Source organism: Clupea harengus, chromosome 1, assembly GCF_900700415.2.
Source record: "Clupea harengus chromosome 1, Ch_v2.0.2, whole genome shotgun sequence".
Classification (NCBI taxonomy): Eukaryota; Metazoa; Chordata; class Actinopteri; order Clupeiformes; family Clupeidae; genus Clupea; species Clupea harengus.
This window is the reverse complement of record NC_045152.1, coordinates 17,537,505-17,558,466: the sequence shown is the minus strand read 5'-3', so window position 1 is coordinate 17,558,466 and position 20,962 is coordinate 17,537,505. Positions and strand designations below refer to the sequence as shown.

The window sequence follows — 20,962 nt, the reverse complement described above, 5'->3', positions numbered from 1 at the left end:
GATGCATGATTTATTTGTTTTTCATGCTTATAAGCATGTCTAAAATGTATAGCATCTGTAAGCACGTGTTTTGGTTCTGAAATTTCATCCTGTATTTGTGCAACCTCAGATATAACAGTATTTTAGGATTTCTAACAACACTGAGAAATCCTGGAAAAGCACATTGATTTTTGGGACTTCCAGAGAAATCAGATGACACTTTAGAACTGCTTGTGCAATAAAATAACCTTTAAGCCTTAGTAATGTTTAAAATGTTCCTACCTTTACTATCATCCCTGAATACAATGTAATGATAGAACAAAAAAGCCCATCCGCAAATAAAGCTCTAGAACAAACACTATAAGCATCAGCATTGGCCTGTATGTGTGTTTGTCCTTACCTCTGAGGAGCTAAGCCAGGCAGAATCAGCGCTGTCTCTGGGTAACCCTTTGTGACAGTTGAGTCCTGTCGTCCGTGGGATGCGGATCGGCTTCCATGGCGGGCACAGATGTGGCGGCAGCGACACGAGTCAAAACAACGACGACCAGCATCACTCCCCGGCCCACCTGTCACACAGACGCAGCCTTCAACCCAGTGAGCGTGTTACAGAGGGCACGGGACCTGCTCACACCCGCTTCATATTAGATGTGTGCGTGTGTGTCACTCAGAACCATGATGTAAGGATTGTGTGTGTGTGTATGTATGTGTGTGTGTATGTGTGTGTGTCTGTGTGTGTGTGGGTGTGTCTGTGTGTGTGTCTGTGTGTCTGTGTGTGTGTGTGTGTGTGTGCATCTCACACCGTTTATATAAACATGCATAAGTCCTTGACAAATGCGCATGGGATATCTATACATGTCAGTTAAAGACAGAAGACTGTGAGAGAGTAATATGGGAAATGGATATGAAAGAGGGAAAGAATTAAAAATATATCTATAAGAAACTATATATATAATATATATATATATACATCTATATATATGTGAACATTTGGGCCTATATTTGTATGTGTGTGGTTTCATTTCTCCCAAGGAGAGAAGGATTTATTGTGCATTGTGTAGGTGTTGGTTTAGATTGTTTGTCAGGTTGTTTATGGCACCCCACGCTGCACAGCCCCATCACACCCCCTCCTCCCTGTCCACACGCCTCCGCATGCACTCCCACACACTAACACTGCACAATTAGGCAACATTGCATAGCACAGACTCCTCATTGAAATACTGCACGCTAAAATGCATGTTAAGCACTGCACAAGCAGAATCAGCTTTATAAGACTATCACCGTATTGACAGATTGTGATGACAGATGGACACACCTGAGATACAATTCAAATATAAAGCTATATTGTGTGTGCCTGTCTGTGTTGGACCTATTCCTATATGTATCAGAATACGTGTGAATGTGTGTGTGGATGTGTAGTGGTATGTGGAGGGGAGGTCACCTGCTATCATAGATCACATAGGTACCATATTTAAATACAGGTGTCAATTTGTTTGTTGCTGTGGAAATTTGTGGTCAACACTGCCACCTTGTGATCATACATCCTGCATCACCCTGTTGCCTGTCAGCTGGCAGGATGACAGTGGCAGCTACAAGACTAAATGCATTTTTATTTAATTTCATGGACACAGAGTAGTTTCCAGATTGTGGTCTAAGTTATGCTGTTATAAATATAAATATAAATATGAACCTGTGTTAGAGCTGTTTTGCTGTTGAGTGTTGTACTGCCTTTGGCATCACTGAAGGTGTTATTTTATCAGTCAGCCATGACTGATATTTCTGTCTCTGTTAACCTCATGCTGTATGTCTGCTAAAAGTTCCTGTCAATGTTGACGTTGGCAACTGGCAAAATGACCTTCATTTTCAGCAAAAGCTGGGCAATCTCCACATATCCATTCTATGCTTGTCTCTCCATCAACACCATCTATTAAGGCTGCATCCTTCACATTATGAACCCACCATGAACCAATTAACTTTAAAGATTGTACTTGTCTACACTAGTTAAGGGGAGATGTCTGATTTCTGTTACTATATTAACTAAAAGATTGTCTATACTTTTAGCATGTTTTCCATCTACAAACAGAATACTGGGAATTTTGTGTAGGACCACAGAGACATTGGCTGTATCATTGATTTGATATATTTAGTATATATATAGAGAGAGCGAGAGAGAGAGAGTAGTTACTATATATGCTATTTGGATGTCACATGCCTCAATATGAAATGACCTAATGTAGGGTTGAGGCACCCCATTGTAACATGTAAGATTGCTGAGGAGCCTTTTTTCTCTTCTGTGTTTCTCTTCCTCTTCAGCCTTTCACACCTTTTTAAATTATCCTTCCTGCAGCCTCACATGACTGCAGAGAGAAGAAGCTTACTGAAACAGGCACACACACAGCATTGGTTCATGTTTTCATTTAGATGAAAAATGTCAGGATAAATATCTGCATAGCATTGAATATCACTATTTACATAATCTATTTGCAAATTATACAGGGCTTTCATTAAACTGAGCAACAAAAATGTGTAATAATCTCCCTCCTTAAAGTCATGTGTTTGACAAGTTGATCAGTCGACAATGATCTTCAATAATGAAAATGGCTTGAGCACATCCTTGCAGCATCTAAATGTAAATAACTGAACTTGATGGGTCATCATTTATATTATAACAATACATCATAATGAAACAATTCTAAAACAATACATCATAATGAAACAATTCTAAAACAATACATCATAATGAAACAATTCTAAAAGAATACAAGAGCACAGAGATGGACTGTAACCTGCATGTTGGGCCTGAAGTATTCTGCTGCACAAGAAACTGTTCCTTTCACAATAACATCCCCAGAGGGCCAGTCTTTCCGGCCTTTGGATCGCAGATTTCCATCAAAAGTACGAGACCGTAGAGCAGAATCCAAAGGGTAAAAACTGTATAAAAATGGATGCAATAAAAAAATCTGTTGAGACGCAGCACAGTTTACAGATGAGATTTCTCATGACGAGCTTTGCCGACTCAGCAACATCTTCCGGCTGCTGGGTCGCTGAGCTAAAGCTGCCGTCAGAGCACTCTCCTGCCTGTGCCTAAGCCCCTCAGGATTACACTCTCACGCCTCCTAAAAATTACACATATCAGTGTTACCTGACTGGATATATGATGGGAAGGAAGTGTCTCTGGGATGAGTTGTTTTTGAACCTGAAAGCTGGACTGTATTCAGTAAATCAATAAATTGTGAAGTTGCCGTCTTCCTACAGTATATTTACTCATATAATAAGTGTGGTGATTTAAATAATAATCTGAAATGCATTTCATAGGGAAATTACAAGATTTATGATGAGAATAGAATCGTGTGCCATTTTTCATCTTTTTCTTCCCTCCCCATCACCAAGATCCTGTCCCAATCGCTGATTGTAATCAACTCGTTCATGGCTTAAATGTGAATAAAACATTGATATTTAAGTACTTTGACCTACGTGGAGTGCCTCAGCAGGCTTTCTGCAAGCAATTATGATGACCTGTTGGACTATTACATAATTCAGGGTATTTTCAAATGTGCTTGTTTTTGAGGCCTACTCACTGTTAATCCCTATAGTCAATCGGAAATTCTTTTGGTTTAGAAATGTAAAAAAATATTACACTGCATATGTAAAAGAGAAATTGTATAATTCGCAGTGATGTCCTGGTAAACGAATTGATTTACATCTCTATTTGTTAGGCTGTGGATGGAATATACTCAGTTCCTCATCATGAAGGCATAGGTGAAACATGTGAGTTGGCAATGTTTACACCAGTGATTAACATTCAAAGTATGCATTAGGCTAATACATTACAAGTTAGTTTAGGTCCCCTCCACCCCACCAGAGCAATATTAGGAAATTGGAACTTCATCTGTTGTTCTCAGTATGTCATCAGTGGTAAAGTGGTTAGTGAATAACAAGTGGCTGACCTGGGTTCAATTCCTTGGCAATGCAAGATGCTATTGTAAGTCAATTTGGATAAAAGTGTTTGCTAGAGTTCCATTTTTGGGTCACTTTGTCTTATTGATAGCCCATGACTTACATATACAGCAGTAATAGTGGGGAAATGTCTTCATCTTTATTTTTCCTTTATACGTGCACATTTCAATGGAAATGCTGTACTTCACCACTTTTGTATAATTGTATAGTATAGTTGGTAACAGGGCTGCAAACAAACAAAACAAAGCAGAAAACTGAATACATTTTCAGGAAAAATTATAGAATAATCTGCCTTATTTCAAGTGGGGAGGGGAGGGGGGGGGGTGGTCTTCCCTGCATGAGTCTACCTCAGTCTGCCCTCCCCTTCTCATCTCATCTCATCTCATTATATACCAACCCACTGTCCATCCCTTTACTGGCTATACTAGCCCCATGCACAGACTTAACCACTTCTATATTCTGCACTTTGCTCTTTGCACTATCCACTCACACACAAGCGCAAGAACACTATCTTTGCACTATCCACACAAGCACAAAAACACTATATTTTTTGCACTATCCACACCAGCAGCACAAGAACACTTTCCTCTTGGACATCGACACTGTCACAATCATTGCATTCTGTACCATAGGGTCAGACCCATTCTTGTATCTGTAAACACCCCCACTCCGTGTGAATATGTTCTCCCTATGTATATGTGATTTATGTATGTTTGTCGGTGAGGTGTATTAGTGTATAAGTGTATAAGCTACTAGATGACTTACATTTCCCTCAGGATTAATAAAGTATCCATCTATCTATCTATCTAATTTCATTTGTCTGTCAAAATACAGCATCTTTCCATCTACAATTATCTAAATTTTGTCCGGTTTTGAACTGAAAGTTTAAATGTCTAAATGTCTGCAATTGCTGTAGTTTTGCTGGTGGTGAACACTGACTGAGACAGGTACCCGTGAATTTTGGAAGAAGAGGTCATTGAATTCATTTGTATCCAAGCAATGTAAAAGTATCCACACTTTAGTTCACATAGTCTACTGAAATGCGGACTGTGTTAATTGTTTTGAAAAAGTGTAAATGGTGTTGAAAAAGTGTGAAAATGATTGGAAAAAAACTGTAATTTACTCTTTTTATAGAATGAAATTTGGCTTTTGAGAAAGCACAGCATTGTTCTCTGCCATGTCTTTCCCAAATGTTGCTGCCACACTGGCTTTAGGCCATAACTTCACATAGAACCCATAGGCAACTGCTGTTTGGATGGTGGCATTTTGGGTCTAAACACCATTTTCTCTGAGTAACAGCTCTGCCTGATTGCCAATAGTTACACTTTAGCTACACTTCATTCAGCTACAGAAACTTCCACGTGGCAGCCTACAGACTGAATTGATTTCAGGTCTGACAAGTTGCTCTGAATATGGAATGTTGATGAGCCTGGATAACCACATCATTTGAAAGAAACTCCACGGACCGCTTGTTGAAGAGAGTGGCACCATTATATCTATTTATTATTTATAATAGATATATGGTTGTCAGGATTTTGAACAAAATGGTCAATTGAAGATTGCTGATTGTGGGCCTTGTCTCTGTTCCCATCCCCACTCTTGCTTGACCATGCATGACGGACTGTTCCACTTCACACTTTGGCCTTTATGTTGAAAGAAGGTGTGGCTTAAAGGAGGCGTGTGCGTCTGAGGCGTGGCGATTAGCTTGTATGTTAGCGTCACTGGTTAGTGGAAGCTGTCAATACCCAAATAAAACGGGCTAGAAATCTCATGCAACATGGATTTCGAACTGGTTTAAACCAAGTAACTCGGAGTAGATCGTTTTACTGGAGTTCAACCAACTACAGCCTTATGATTATTTCAATGTAACAGAACTAAACCCAGTGCAGTCCCCGCAAAGTCTGCTAGTGAGCTGACGCTGGTTAGCATACTTGCTAGCGTAGCGAAGTTCATAAAGTAACTGAAGAAGAAGACGGCAGCAAAACAGAGGCAAGAGACGCTCACAGTGACTTATGCGACTGATATTAGGTAAGTAAGAACCTCTCCTGCTTTTCCAGTACGATGTATAGAGTAATTCGAATGAAAGCAAAGAGCCCTTGACATGATAGCAGAATAATCAGTGTTATAAATCTTGTGACCGCAATACGACCCGTGTGTTATACATTGAGAAGCAACGTCGGCACTTTGGTAGCAGCAAAGTGAGGTTAGTTCGCTAGCTTACGTCCTCACAATAGCCATGGAAACCTATATTTTACACACTCTTCAGCAATTCGTGAACTAAACATAACGTTTCACTACTATAGCATTGAACCTTGGTGCAAAGAGACGTTTTAAAGGGATTTCATCAAATTGACTGTCGAATTGAATACCGTCTGCAGTATCACGCGCCTCTGAAAACAAGGGAGGCCAACCGAGCCGTGCAGTATTACGTTGCCGTTGGTCTGGTCTCCCCGCCTCGTTATTGTTTTAAGACTTGAATCCCGACCTCCTTATTGTAAGTTCGTTTTTAACATTTACTGTAATTATATAATGGTGTTGCCCTATGTCCTCTCATAACCGCTTATCTCGGTTGCTTTTGACCTATCGGAATACAACTGGCGAGAAGCTGTTGTATTATGCTATGATGTAGAAGTCTCAAGTCAAAATATAAGGGTCTATGTTTAGGAAAGCAGATGGATATTTATAATACCCAAGACGCTTTTCATGCATGGGCATGAGCACTTAAAATTAGAGTAACAGTTAACCTTCAACAGAACATTTTGTTAAAGGGGTCTGACTTATGACATGCCACGCATGCTAGGTCATAGCTTGCTGACAACAAGAACAGTCCGAATCCGTCTTGAGGAAATCGTTACGCAAATAATGACCGTCATGCGTTAAGTTGTTCTCATTGTCTATGCCTATAATGACGTTTACAGTGATTATGTCAGTGAAGTGAAATTATATGTGGGTGTAAGAATACACAGCCTTTCTACAGGTAGGTCAATCGAACTGTCAAAGATGCCTCCAATTCCTGGAATTCCTCCAGTGTGGAACAGCCTGTCTCAATTTGGGGGATTGAAAATGGATAGTGTCAGAATGCAGGCGTTCATTCTGGAGGTAACACATAGGCTACAAAGATGACTTTGATTATCTGTTTATGGTGTAATGCAGCACACTAACATTACCATATCATCTGGTTAAGGGGGCAAGTCCTTTAGCCCAAAGAACACTCCACCAAAATCAGGAAGAGGCTGCTGTGGTATGATATGTTTGTGGATATGGTTTTCTGTTGCTGGTTTGGAAGCAGTATGCAGTCATGACAGAGGTGTTTTAGCAGTATAAATAGATTTCACTGTACTGTATAGTCTGTGACTCTGGGACAAAGGTTACACTGAAACGATTAGCGGAAGAATAACATTGCTTTGTCTCCAACTGCCGGTCATCTAATCAGCGATCCCTGCCTTAATCAATTGTGCCATTGTTTTCCACAGTTAGCCCTTAGCTAAACAAAGATTTTGAAATCCAGCATGAGGAGAACTGAGTGTTGCTCCATAGGTATGTTAAGCCAATATGGCACTGCCTGACTCGCAGACCCCTAACACAAGCCTGAGAGTGGACACAAGTCTCCGTGGCCAGAGAGCAGTATCAGGGGAGGGGGACCCGGGAGCGCCTCCTGTACCTGAGTCATGGGCAGCGACATGGATGAAAAATTAAAATAAGAAATTGCCACCCCTCCCCTTCTTGGAAACAGTGACTGACGGAAGCTGGTTTCGCTGACATGACAGAAGCCTAGCCCTGTTCATTTTGGAGGTGGCAAGTTCCCCTTCTCTGTAGACAGGGAAGTTATTTGCACTCTGCCCAGAGGAATGTTGTTGTTGTTGTTGTTGTTGTTATTGTAAAGGTATAGCGCAACCCAGGCCTGTGTGTCATTGTCACTGAGAGGCAGCATGTGGTAAAGTATTAAAGGGTATTGGACACACTAGACTGCACTCACACCCTTCCTCTCTACATGAACAACATCCCAAACAACAACATCCCAAACCAACATCCCATATTTTCTCTCTCTCTCTCTCTCTCTCTCTCTCTCTCTCTCTCTCTCTCTCTCTCTCTCACACCCACACACAAACTGTTGGCTTCACAATTCCTCTCCTTTTTCCCCATCTTTCTTCCTAGTGCTGCTGTATTACACAGACTTTTACTCATTCAACAAACCTCTTGCTTCATCTAAACAATCCGATTATGTCCTATAATTGCAGAGCCATTGTTTTTTTTTTCTTTTTAAGTTATTCTTGTTGTTGGCACTAAACACCACGTTAGCCTAATCCTCTTTCCAAATATTTTCTGTAAATGCTTGTCTTTTCCTTTGGCCATGGCTATTCTATTCTCAAGTCCCAACCCCAGACAAACAATACTGGCTTTTTCTTCTGTGCTCTCAGTGTAATGCTGTCTGTGACTCATTTCTGCTGTGTCATATGGAATATTAATTTCCCTGAGGTGAGGAACCACACATATTTTGAGGGGTTGTACAGTAGTTTAGATTTGGGTGGTGTTGGAGAAGCACTGTCAAGGTGACATATCCAGGCCCTACCACAGTGGAACAGTGAAGATGTGGTGCCTCTGCTGGCAGATTTAGTGTTTCTGGTAGTGCTAATCTGCATGTCCACTGAATATTGCACTGTGATTCCATTTTTTTATATAGCGCCATAACAATACTATTGTCTCAAGGCACTTTGCCGAGCCCAGAGCCTGGACCCCCTTAGTGCAAGCACAATGGCAACAGGAGCAAGGAAAAACTCCCGGTTAGTCAGGAGGGAACCTTAAGCAGAACCACGGCACATAAGGGGGACCCATCTGCTTGAGGTCGGCCGGGTGGAGATAGGAAGGGGGGGATGGGGGAGGGTTGTGTGGCAGAAGGGGAAGGGAAACAACAAGTGTTGTACACAGCATGCATTTGGTAGATGTACATAATATATATATCAGGTGGTATACATGATTCATACAAAAACAGCTTAGTGGGTATACACTGTGCTCATAGGGTTACTGTTACAGGGGTAAGGAGAGTAGGAACAGAAAAACATGCCGGTGGTGGCAATAATATATATATATATATATTGCATATAAATGCTAACATGGGGTAAAGTATTGTAAGTGTACAGCAGTATGGTGGTGATGGGTGCAGTGGGCCGAGGGTTTCTACAGGTAGATCGGGTGGAGAGACTACAGCAGCGTCCCATAGCGAAGATAGTCTAGACTAGGAGAGAAAGAAAGAGACAGAGTGAGTGGGTAGAGTTTGGCTGTCCATATGTGTAGATGAGGAGCAGTGATGGTGAGGAGCAATGTTTCCACTTCCATCAGCATTTGGAACATGCTATAAGGGAGAGAGAACATTTATGTTAGTAGACATCTATTTGGGAAACAGATAAGGAGACACTTTTAGGTAGTCAATTAACAGTAGGCAATATGGCCATTTTATCAGTATTAATATAGGCATTAGCAATGTGATCTAAAAGGAGAGTGGGAGAGATATTGACCATCCACTGTGTTTGTGTTGTGCCACCACTACAACGATGACCCACTTTCTCTCTTTGTCTCCCACTTTGTCTCCTTGTGTCAGGTGAGAGATGGAGATGAGAGAGTTAACGGTGGTGGCTGGGAGCTTCGTGGGCTTCAAGCTGCTTCAAGCCGGGGTGAGTCCTGTCCTCTCATCGGCGCTCACCGAGGGCTATGGCCGACTCCCACCCGCCAGACTCAACGAGTGGAACTCCAGGTAGAGTCTTAAAACACATTCACAAAGGCAGCAACATGAAGTACACTGAATCTGCTCCCAACAGAATCCAGTTTATTCTCACACACACACACACACACACACACACACACACACATACCAACCCATACTGGGTATGCGATCCATCCAATCCCATTTTAACTCCAGTAACCCAGTTTCCATTACTATTTTGGGTCTTGCATTGCATACTCTGTAGGGCCTTCTGAGATGGAGTTCTAGAATAATTTGAGTGGGCCTTGGCTTAAGGGTCATTGCTCTGATGTGGTGAAATTATCCCCAGTAGCGTAGTTCACCCGTTTATCCCCGGCGACAGCGGTGCTCTTGACCTGTGGTAAACCACCACCCCCCCCCCCCGCTAAGCTATTTGCACAGATAATCGGAGTATATCTTCAAAGTGGGTGAAAGTGGCCTCTGTTCATGAGTGATGGACTGTGACTGAAGTCTGTGTGCAAACCAGCAGTGCACCTGTTATGTAACGGTTACGTAAACCTCTACTGCTAAGTTGTAAATGGCTTCCACAGATGTGAGGGAGGAGGGGGGGAGGAGAGGAGGGAGGAGAGGAGAGGGGGGGGAGAGGAGAGGGGGGGGAGAGGGAGAGGGGAGAGGGGAGAGGGGAGAGGGGAGAGGGAGGAGGGAGAGGGAGAGGGAGGAGGGAGAGGGAGAGGGAGGAGGGAGAGGGGAGAGGGAGGGAGGGAGGGAGAGAGAGAGGGAGAGGGAGAGGGAGGGGGAGGGAGAGAGAGAGGGAGGGAGAGAGAGAGAGAGAGAGAGAGAGAGAGAGAGAGAGAGAGAGAGAGAGAGAGAGAGAGAGAGAGAGAGAGAGAGAGAGAGAGAGAGAGAGAGAGAGAGAGAGAGAGAGAGAGAGAGAGAGAGAGAGAGAGAGAGAGAGAGAGAGAGAGAGAGAGAGAGAGAGAGAGAATTGGATGCCATTTTCCACCTCTGAAGATAAAGTGTTTCAAAGGTTCAACTTCCTCAGCCAGTCTTGATGGTCACACACACACACACACACACACACACACACACACACACACACACACACACACACACACACACACACACACACACAAATAATCACTGACATAATTCAAATTGGTATGTAACAAGATTGTCCCCAGTTCATCCTTTGCATGTAGCAATGTGAAATACTGTGATTTTACAGCAAGAAACAACACCAAGTTGCCTACTTGTATTTTTGATATTGTTGCATGATTCACTCTCTCTCCCTATCTCTCTCACACACACACACACACTCTCTCTCTATCTCTTTCTCACATTCACACAGACACAAGAATTGATAGGCCTCTTTCTCTCTTTGTCCTCAGGACGGTATCCACTGTCCATGCCCTAATTGTGGGTCTGTTCTGCCTATATATCCTGCGCTATGATGACGCTGTTAACGCAGACCCTGTTTGGTAAGAACCCTACACCCTACATCTCAAATCCCTCTTTCCAAGAGAAGTCCTTTTTGTGCAAAGCACCCTGAAATCTACACATCCTTTGGGGGGAATTTGGGTGGGGACATTTTAAGGATTTCCCTTTTCAATGTTTCTTGTTTGTCTTTTTTTTCATTCTCTCTCTCTCTCTCTCTCTCTCTCTCTCTTTTCTTTTGACTGCTGCCTTTCCGATCTACATCTCTGATTACTGCACAAAAAGACTGGTAACTCACCCCCTCCCTTCTCTCTTCTTCCTGTTTCTGTTCTCCCTCTCTTTTTCTCCCCACTCTCCTTATCCTCTCGTTCATCCAGCTCTTGACTAGCATGTGCTTAGTGAGAAGCCAGTCATTGTATCTTTTTTTATCCCCACTCAGTCTGATCGGCCTGCTTTAGTGGTTCAAGGCTTCTCTGTCTTTCTCTCACTTTCTCTGTCTGTCTGTCTGTCTCTGTATGGGTCTCTACCCTTCTCTCTCTCTCTCTCTCTCTGTCTCTCTCTCTCTGTCTCTCTGTCTCTTTCTCTTTCTCTCTCTCAGTCTATCAGACTCCCTCTCTCTCCCTATGTCTCTTCCTCTCTCGCCCTCTGATCAGACAGGGCTTGGTCCTGCCAACAAGGCTGCTTTTCATAGGAAACAACAGTCACCCAGTCTCACTAGGGACACACACACACACACACACACACACACACACACACACACACAGACACATTCTCACTTGCACACTCACACTCCCAGCTCCCCACATCTGATCAATTCCTCAGTGCCATTGTCCCTCTGTCTCCCTGTTCCACTGTTGCTGATGAAGCGAGAAAGGGAGTGAAAGAAGAAGAGATGGAGGCAGCGTCAAGGGGTGGGGGGAGGGGTTGATCTGCTCCCTTTCTCTTTTAAATTCACCCCCCCCCTCCTCCTCCTCCTCCTCCTCCATGTCCAACAGGCTTGTCTAGCAGCAGCCTTTGTCTGCTCTCACTTGCTATTTCTCTTTTCTGTCTCTTGAGTCTCTCTCCCCCCTCTCTTTCTCTCCTCACATGCTGTTTTCACTCTGTGTCTGTTGTATTGTCTGTGTCTGTCGGTCTGTCTGTAGGTCTCTTACTCTCTCATTGCCATACATGGATTTCATTCTCATGCAGCCTGACAGACACACTTGGGGCCTTTACACACTCTTTGTGCCATCTCTTTGTTTGTCCCACCTATTCTCTTCCATTTTTTATCTCTTTTTTTTTCATTTGTGTATTTATTATTATTATTATTATTATTAGTCCTGTCCCTCCCCCTTATATACCAGCAGCTGGCTTATAGTTTTCCTGATGTTGAAACATATTGAAACTCGAATCCGTTTTCAGAATCTGAAAGCAATGTCATCGTAATGCCGTAAAGCCATTGATACCATAATCAGCTGACCACATATTAATGCATGCTAGGCTTTTTTCAGTGGTCCTTTGCCCTCCTGTAATCTCACATGTTGATTGGCCAACCGCAGTCTGATGTAAGGTGCCTAGGTTTATCTTGAGCAGGCCATGTGAGATGGATGCCTAGGTGTGTTTCACTCTGGTTTAAAACCTGAGATATGTAAAGGTCTGATGGAATTATCTCAGTTGGGTATGTCAAAGTGTGTGTGCACGTGCGTCAAACTGCAGTGAGCATATATTTGCTATTAACAGTGACCTTTGGACCTACAGCTCATGTGAAACAGATTTATTTCTTACATGAGCCACTCTGTCATCTCAGGATATGCAGATTCCATTTCCCAGTCTGTGTTTAAGGCCTGAATGAGCGCCATGTCTGCAGTGCTAATAACATGATCTGCATGGGGGTTCACTTGATGCAGCTCTTGCCTTCACAGGGCTTTGAGTTTCAGCGCTAGCAGACACAGGCAAGAGTTCCCCTGACTGGACTAGTCTCACTAGGGAACATGCAGTGTAGGTTGGCTGGTAGGCAGGTAGGGGATTGTTGGTAGGTACGTTAGGGGATTGTTGTTAGGTACGTTAGGTCCGCTGAGTTTCTCAGTGTTTAGAGTACATGCATGAGAAGTCAGGAAAAGCCAACACTGTGTTGTGAGGAACGTACATGCATTTAGTTGCATGCAAATGCATTTGGGCGTGTGTCACAGTTGTGTTTTACAATGAAGCCACTACTGGCAAGCTTGTGTTTTTGTTTGAAGGTGTGTACATAGGAGGGATGCTGAGTCAACTAAGGTGTATTGTTTCACTCAGGCTTGCCTCAGCCCCACTCCCCAATGCAAGGCCACTGGACACCTGCGACCGGTTTGCTATCCGTTACAGGATCACTTTACCACATTCAGAAGGGTCACACGTGCACAAGGACACACATGTGCTTACACACAGACACAAAATATGCTACACACACATCAGCCCATACTGCACAGTTGGTCCAGTTGGTTTGAAGTTGATCCAGTGCACCATGCAGTCTATAGGACACGGCTCTGCAACAGGCGGCCCCCGGGCCAATTCTGGCCTGGCAGCGATCATTTTTTAAAAAATTATTATTATTATTATTATTTATTTATTTTTTGGCCTGTCAGATTATTCTGATTGTAGCAGAGTTTTTTTCTTTTAATCTTTTTTTTTCCCGGTCGACAGGCTCACGAATTAGGCAAGCTGATGCTAAGCAGAAATGAGAGAGAACACCAGGGCACCAGGATTTGCATTCTTAATTTCATCACTCGTCTTTAACTGAACTTCAGCCCGACAGAAGTGTTGCAACAAGATTATTACGTCAGAGCGAAATAAAAAAACATAAAATAACGAAATAAATAGGTTTATGTTTTGCAAACCGCAACAACTTCGTTGCATATGAGACACATGGGCTTTCCATTAGTGAAACCGGGTAAGATGAACATAAAATTGTCTTTCCATTCCCCTTTATAGGCTCTGTTTTGGTTGTCAACTTTCCTCTTCAGACTTTTTGACAAAGACATCGTTCCCAGCTAATTCCTTGCTAACTTCTCTCTGCACGCTATTTTCTCCAAACAATAAACATTGTTACATTGTAAGGAGGTCGTCAACCAACTATTTAGAAATAAAAGTAGCCTAAGATAGATTCCAAGTAGTCGCCTAGGTCTATTTAGGAGGCTCAATGTTGAAAGAAGTCCATCATTGCTATTATTCACAATAGGCGAGGCTATATTGACAGAGGGGGCTAAGATGGAGTTCATTCAAATAATGAAATTATTCAAACAGACCACCAATGGGCTCATTCACATGGTTTATTATCATTAGTAATTTTTAGTAGATCTATCCATTCTCCATGTAGGCCTAGTTGTTGCGAGGTCACGTAAGGGGCATCTATCGCAGTGTCTAAATAGGCAGTAACCCAGACTCTGGCCCGCCACCTAGTGCCGAGGAAAAATACTGGCCCGCGGCCCAAGTTACTTGCCGACCCCTGCTATAGGAGAACAGTTGGCTTTGATGATCAGTTCCCTCCATCTGCAGCACACAGCTCCATACAGCATCATCTCTCCTCTCCTCCATCTGCAGTACACAGCTCCATACAGCAGCATCTCTCCTCTCCTCTCCTCCATCTGCAGCACACAGCTCCATACAGCATCATCTCTCCTCTCCTCCATCTGCAGCACACAGCTCCATACAGCAGCATCTCTCCTCTCCTCTCCTCCATCTGCAGCACACAGCTCCATACAGCAGCATCTCTCCTCTCCTCTCCTCCATCTGCAGCACACAGCTCCATACAGCAGCATCTCTCCTCTCCTCTCCTCCATCTGCAGCACACAGCTCCATACAGCAGCATCTCTCCTCTCCTCTCCTCCATCTGCAGCACACAGCTCCATACAGCAGCATCTCTCCTCTCCTCTCCTCCATCTGCAGCACACAGCTCCATACAGCAGCATCCCTCCTCTCCTCTCCTCCATCTGCAGCACACAGCTCCATACAGCAGCATCTCTCCTCTCCTCTCCTCCATCTGCAGCACACAGCTCCATACAGCAGCATCTCTCCTCTCCTCTCCTCCATCTGCAGCACACAGCTCCATACAGCAGCATCTCTCCTCTCCTCTCCTCCATCTGCAGCACACAGCTCCATACAGTAGCATCTCTCCTCTCCTCTCCTCCATCTGCAGCACACAGCTCCATACAGCAGCATCTCTCCTCCATCTGCAGCACACAGCTCCATACAGCAGCATCTCTCCTCTCCTCCATCTGCAGCACACAGCTCCATACAGCAGCATCCCTCCTGCATCTGCAGCACACAGCTCCATACAGCAGCATCCCTCCTGCATCTGCAGCACACAGCTCCATACAGCAGCATCTCTCCTCCATCTACAGCACACAGCTCCATACAGCAGCATCTCTCCTCTCCTGCATCTGCAGCACACAGCTCCATACAGCAGCATCCCTCCTCTCCTCCATCTGCAGCACACAGCTCCATACAGCAGCATCCCTCCTGCATCTGCAGCACACAGCTCCATACAGCAGCATCCCTCCTCCATCTACAGCACACAGCTCCATACAGCAGCATCTCTCCTCTCCTCCATCTGCAGCACACAGCTCCATACAGCAGCATCTCTCCTCTCCTCCATCTGCAGCACACAGCTCCATACAGCAGCATCCCTCCTGCATCAGCTCCTGATGTTCTCTTTATCATGGTCTGTTAGACTAGCATATCACATGTGCTTTACTTGGTTTCTATGGGGACAGGTTTTTTTTTTGTGTGTTTAAAAAAAAAAAAATAGTATAAAGAATTCCCATTTCAACCATTCAAAATGGTGTAGTTCATTAGTCAGTCTCCAGCCTCTCCCTTCTGATGTTAAGCAAAAGGATTGGTGGCAGCTGCAGCCTGGACACAGAACCAGGTGGCTAACAAGGGACGGCCACCTTGCTAGTATAAGTAAACAACACCCTTAAACCAACAGACACACTCTACTCACCCACAAAGGCCTTGTCAATGGATTATTTCAAACAATGTCTGAACAGGTCATACAGGGCTCGCTAAATAGCTAGCCCGACATCCCCGGACAATCAGGTTTTTCCGTCGGACTACCAAAATGTAACAACACCCTGTTCGAAGGGTTATCAAAAAAGCTGAGATCAATGGCGGTTTGCACACGTAATGGAACAAATGTGTATATCTCCTACACTAGCATTTACACCACAATATGATTGGATTTGAATCCCGCCTTTACCTATCTGGAAAGTCTGGGAAATCACTGACGTGTGTGTGAAAATCAAGTTGATGTGCAATATGCACACTTTTACAAAACAATAAAAATAAAGTTTTGTGAATTATATATTTACAGAAAATAACTATGTAAAATGTGTTGATTTTTTGCGTGATGATATTTATGATTGTTGTAGTCTGTCCTTGATGAAATATATGTTTTTTTTTTTTGTTTTTTTTTTTATTGCTTTTTCAAATGTATCTATCATTTTTACATTTCAAATTTTAATTTATTTTTTTATTTGGGCTAGTGTAATGAATTTGGGGCAACCAAAATCTGGTTGGTATGGTATGAAGAGTGTCTGAGTGGCATCCCTGCTGAGCCAATACCTTGCCTATAGGGCGTTGTCTAAGTACAAAACAGGCTATTATCTTCATGGGGTTATGCTCCCACATAGCCATTTAGTGTCCCAAATGTTATTACATGAATGTAATGAGCGATGTTGGTTTGTTTGTTTTCATCACCTTGTAGGGGAGACCCCAATCTGGTCAAACTTAATGTGGCCATAACATGTGGCTACCTACTTTATGGTGAGTCCTAAACCATCTCTATGTCCCTAATTCATCTTGGTCAAATGTTTAAGGCACGGTAACGATGTTTGAAATCCTCCTTCTTTTCCTCCTCCTCCAGACCTTGTGCTGCTGGCCTCTAACTGGAGGGCTATGGGAGACAGCTTTTTTGTCTGTCACCACTTGGCGGCGCTCTATGCATATGGCTACGTCCTGGTTGGTCTTCTCATTACAGAATACTGTAGTATTGTTGATGGTCCTTTCATTTGGAGTAAACACATTTCTAGTGGAGGAGACTGGAAATCCATTTTCTTGTAAATGATTTAATAATGGATTTCAGTTTTCATGGATTTAATGACTTTTAAAATAGATTAATATTTAATTTTGACTGTTAACCCATTAGTAAAACATGTAGTTCTAAGGCCAACTCTACATGTAAAAGGATGTGATTTGTTTGTTTGTTTGTTTGTTTGTTTGTTTGTTTTGTTCCTGTATTCATTCTTTATCTCGTTCACCAACATTTCTTCCTCAGAGTCGTGGGGTGCTGCCATATTTTGCCAATTTCCGTCTCATTTCCGAGCTGTCCACCCCATTTGTCAATCAGAGGTGTGCATTACTCCCGTTAAAGCTGATGTTTGGGTTGCCTGAGCAACTGCCTTTTCACTGACGATTGCATTACACTAAAACTATTCCATACGAATAATTTTTACACATTCATTTGTTTTATACTTTTATGTTCTGTTAAGACATATTTCATCTTAACATCCAACATTGTGTGTGTGTGTGTGTGTGTGTGTGTGTGTGTGTGTGTGTGTGTGTGTGTGTGTGTGTGTGTGTGTGTGTGTGTGTGTGTGTGTGTGTGTGTGTGTGTGTGTGTGTGTGTGTGTGTGTGCTTCATGCAGGTGGTTCTACGAGATCCTCCAGCACCCACGCTCTGACCGGCTAGTGGTGGCCAACGGAGTCGCCATGACGGTGGTGTTCTTCCTGGTGCGCATTGCCGTGATGCCGACATACTGGCAGAGCGTGTTTGCCACGTTTGGCACGCCAGCCTTCGAGCGGCTGGGCCTGGCAGCTCAGGTGGCCTGGATCGTGTCCTGCATCTGCCTGGACGTGCTCAACATCATCTGGATGTACAAGATCGCCCGTGGATGCTACCGTGTGATCATCAACGCGCGCAAGGCCAGGGCCAAGGCCAGCAATGGGGATGGAAGCAAGCAGAACTACATGAACAACCACACAGACTAAGGCCTGCCAGAAGGGGTGAGTGCTCGGGTGGGCCAGGAAAACTGGTCGAGAGGAGAGGAGAGGAGAGGAGAGGGGTGAAGAGGACCTGCACAATGTTTTTGTTTGCATCAACAGTTCCAGTGATTATCAGAGATTATCACCGCTGCCACATGGAAGCACACTATGGACTTCTTGTTGTTGAGTCGTGAGTAGCGTTGGTATGGAAGGTAGAAAAACACACCAACAGATCCAGTGTAGGTTATTTTGATTCCCCTTTGACAGTACACGGAATTGAAAAAGCACTATTGTCTCATGCCCAGTTCACTTACCCAAGTGCCTGCACCGCACATAAGATGGACAGAATTCCCAGCCTTACTCCTGGCGATCACCACGCAGCTTCCTTCAGCACAGTAAACCCGTTCTTCCGGTGATTCCTTTATCATACTGTCCATGTCTTCATCACACCACTCTTTCTCTTATACCCTCAGAACCAAACTGCAGTTTAGGGACTTCCGTCCACACAGACACTCAATCTCATACATAGACACATACACATACTCTCTCACACACACACACACACACACACACACACACACACCACAGTGCCTCTCCAAACCAGCCTCCCAGTGCCTGCTGCCAGGTCAGCAGTCAGTCAAGCCAAGGAAGATAACCAGCTCTCTTGAAACCTTCAAAGATTCCATCTTCTCCCCAGCTTCCTGCATCCCCAACACACCTGGCTGGCAGGAGTTGGTGTTAATCTTCCAGAATCACCTCTCCTTATCCCTGAATACCCAAGGAAAACCCCAGTTTTATTAATACGCACTCTTCAGACGTAATTAAGTGATCCCAACAGCAACTGGTTGTACCTGTGTAATACATTCACTGCCATCTGTTTAGACTGAGAAGGTTGAATCCATCCATTTCTGATGCCAGCCCCTTGCTACCTCTGACTTCACCCCGTCTTACAAAACCAACCAACCATCCTCTGACAGAACCCAAAACCTCTGTCACAGTGTTCCAAGCATTTTCAGAAACCAGAGTCCTGTGACCTGGAGTTCCTAGCTCTGACTGACCTGGCAGCAGCCTCACCTGGACCTCGCAGTGAAGCCCTACGGCTCTGACTGACCTGGCAGCAGCCTCACCTGGACCTTGCAGTGAAGCCCTACGGCTCTGAGGAGCACAAGCAGGACCATCTGGCCGTCTTCTCAGGCTCCGCTGGTCTCTGCCGGTGCATGTACAGTTTCTCTCTGCTGTAGAAGGGATGCTACTCTGCATTCTTGGATGTCCTCCCTCCTTAGAAGCTTTTGAGCTCTGCTCCTGTGGCTGTGTGTGTGCCTGTGTGTGCCTGTGTGTGCCGGTGTGTGCCTGTGTGTGCCGGTGTGTGCCGGTGTGTGCCGGTGTGTGCCGCTGTGTGCCGGTGTGTGCCTGTGTGTGCCGGTGTGTGCCTGTGTGTGCCTGTGTGTGTGTTTGGAGTCTGTGCCTTTGCCAGCCACATGGTGCTTTTCACCTCCCAGAGCGAGTGTGTGTTTCCCTAGTGCGGTACAAAAGGACGTCAGAGATTCCAGGTTGAGCTCCGTCGGGACACAGAGACCCTGAGCCGCTGGGAGGGAGGTGGTGCCGCACGGCACCAGTAACAGAACTGACTCACTGGACTCAGCTGGACTTTCAGCTGGCCTTGGTTACACTTTCATTCTCTAAATCGAGTTACAAAATACAGAAGCACTGTTATTTTTTGTTTTGTCCATGCAGGTGGGTGTAAAGTGGGTAGGGCTTGTAGGATGCCTGCTGTGGGAGGGGGCACCCGTGTAGTCCTCTCTTCGGTCCGAATGTGGCATTTGATGTATGATGCTGCTTAAAGTTGACATGTCTCCATATGTATCTCTCCTTGTCATGCACTATTAGATTGTCCACTCCGGCCAAGTATTATTCTGAGTTTCTGCTCCTCACCTGTCAGTTTTTGAGCCAGTATTTTTCTGTTTTCTAACACATCAGGTCTAGCTCCAGTGAGTGTGTAGTTGTGATGTAGGGCATTTGTTTGGCTGTTGGTGACTATTAAGGTGATAAATGTTGGGAAGATTTTCTTCTTGATTTCTTTTTGAACAGCGCCAACTCCATAACTGCACCTCTTCTCCCCAGCATGTTAGTAATTAAAGCTGTGAACTGAGATCACTTGTAAACATCTCGGTAATGGGATTAGAAATTTGTAATTTGTGACTTTCTATAGACAAAGATTGTTTGTGGTGAGCTGCATGATTTTAGAGCTTGCTTAAGTCCTGAGAATGAAGTCTGTCTTCGGTCCATTCTCTAAACTGGATTTGCACAAAAGAGATCTGATCTGATCTGAACTCCGACATGGTGTTTCGGAGCCGCTTAGAGAATATCTGTCATGTTAATGAGGCTGCATCTTCCCATTTATTCTGAGTGAACAATGGAAAGACATTTGTACAGAAGTTAATGGAGAATAATACACTAACTCTCAAACATTTTAATGCCATGATCGGTACTGTAACAAAGCCCTCCATTTTATATCATCTTTGCTTTTATTGGGAAGAATTGGAAAGAAAAGGATTGAGGTGAATGAAATGGTTGTGGACCTTGTCAAGATAACTGTATTCTGTGATACAAAGTGTTGAGCATTGAAAGAAGACCATTACAAATCCAAGAGCACTCATTGCTCAGACGATCAGCTGAAATCCAGGTAGGCCAAGTGCTAAGAAGTTTAGCATTATTACTTTCTTGTAACAATTTGCTCCTTGGCTGAAGCAGAGGAGTGGTGTATCAACAGTACAATTATTTGTAGCCTCTCTACAAGCATTTTATGTCATGCAGTCTTTGATTGCAGTGTGCTCTATCAGTGTTAAGGATATAAAGCAAGTCAAAATGAATGGCCCACTTTTTTTCGTCCAATCTGTCAGG

At 44.0% G+C, this 20,962-nt stretch overlaps 1 protein-coding gene across 1 annotated transcript; it reads left to right on the top strand.

Moving 5' to 3' along the window:
- The first annotated feature begins 5,602 nt into the window (after positions 1-5,602).
- tlcd4b (TLC domain containing 4b) lies at positions 5,603-19,444 on the top strand. The gene is made up of 7 exons (XM_012818178.3): positions 5,603-5,961; positions 9,530-9,682; positions 11,020-11,109; positions 16,785-16,843; positions 16,944-17,038; positions 17,355-17,428; positions 17,725-19,444. Exons 2-7 carry the CDS (start codon positions 9,537-9,539, stop codon positions 18,065-18,067), a joined length of 807 nt encoding a protein of 268 aa, XP_012673632.1. The 5' UTR covers positions 5,603-5,961; positions 9,530-9,536; the 3' UTR covers positions 18,068-19,444.
- Positions 19,445-20,962: the final 1,518 nt, after the last annotated feature.

Bases quoted from the DNA above. Each gene is read 5' to 3' on its own strand.
- tlcd4b (XM_012818178.3), top strand. From the start codon at position 9,537: ATGGAGATGAGAGAGTTAACGGTGGTGGCTGGGAGCTTCGTGGGCTTC. The intron at 11,110-16,784 runs GTAAGAACCCTA...ATCACCTTGTAG, and splicing joins GTTAACGCAGACCCTGTTTG to GGGAGACCCCAATCTGGTCA. The intron at 17,429-17,724 runs GTGTGCATTACT...TGCTTCATGCAG, and splicing joins ACCCCATTTGTCAATCAGAG to GTGGTTCTACGAGATCCTCC.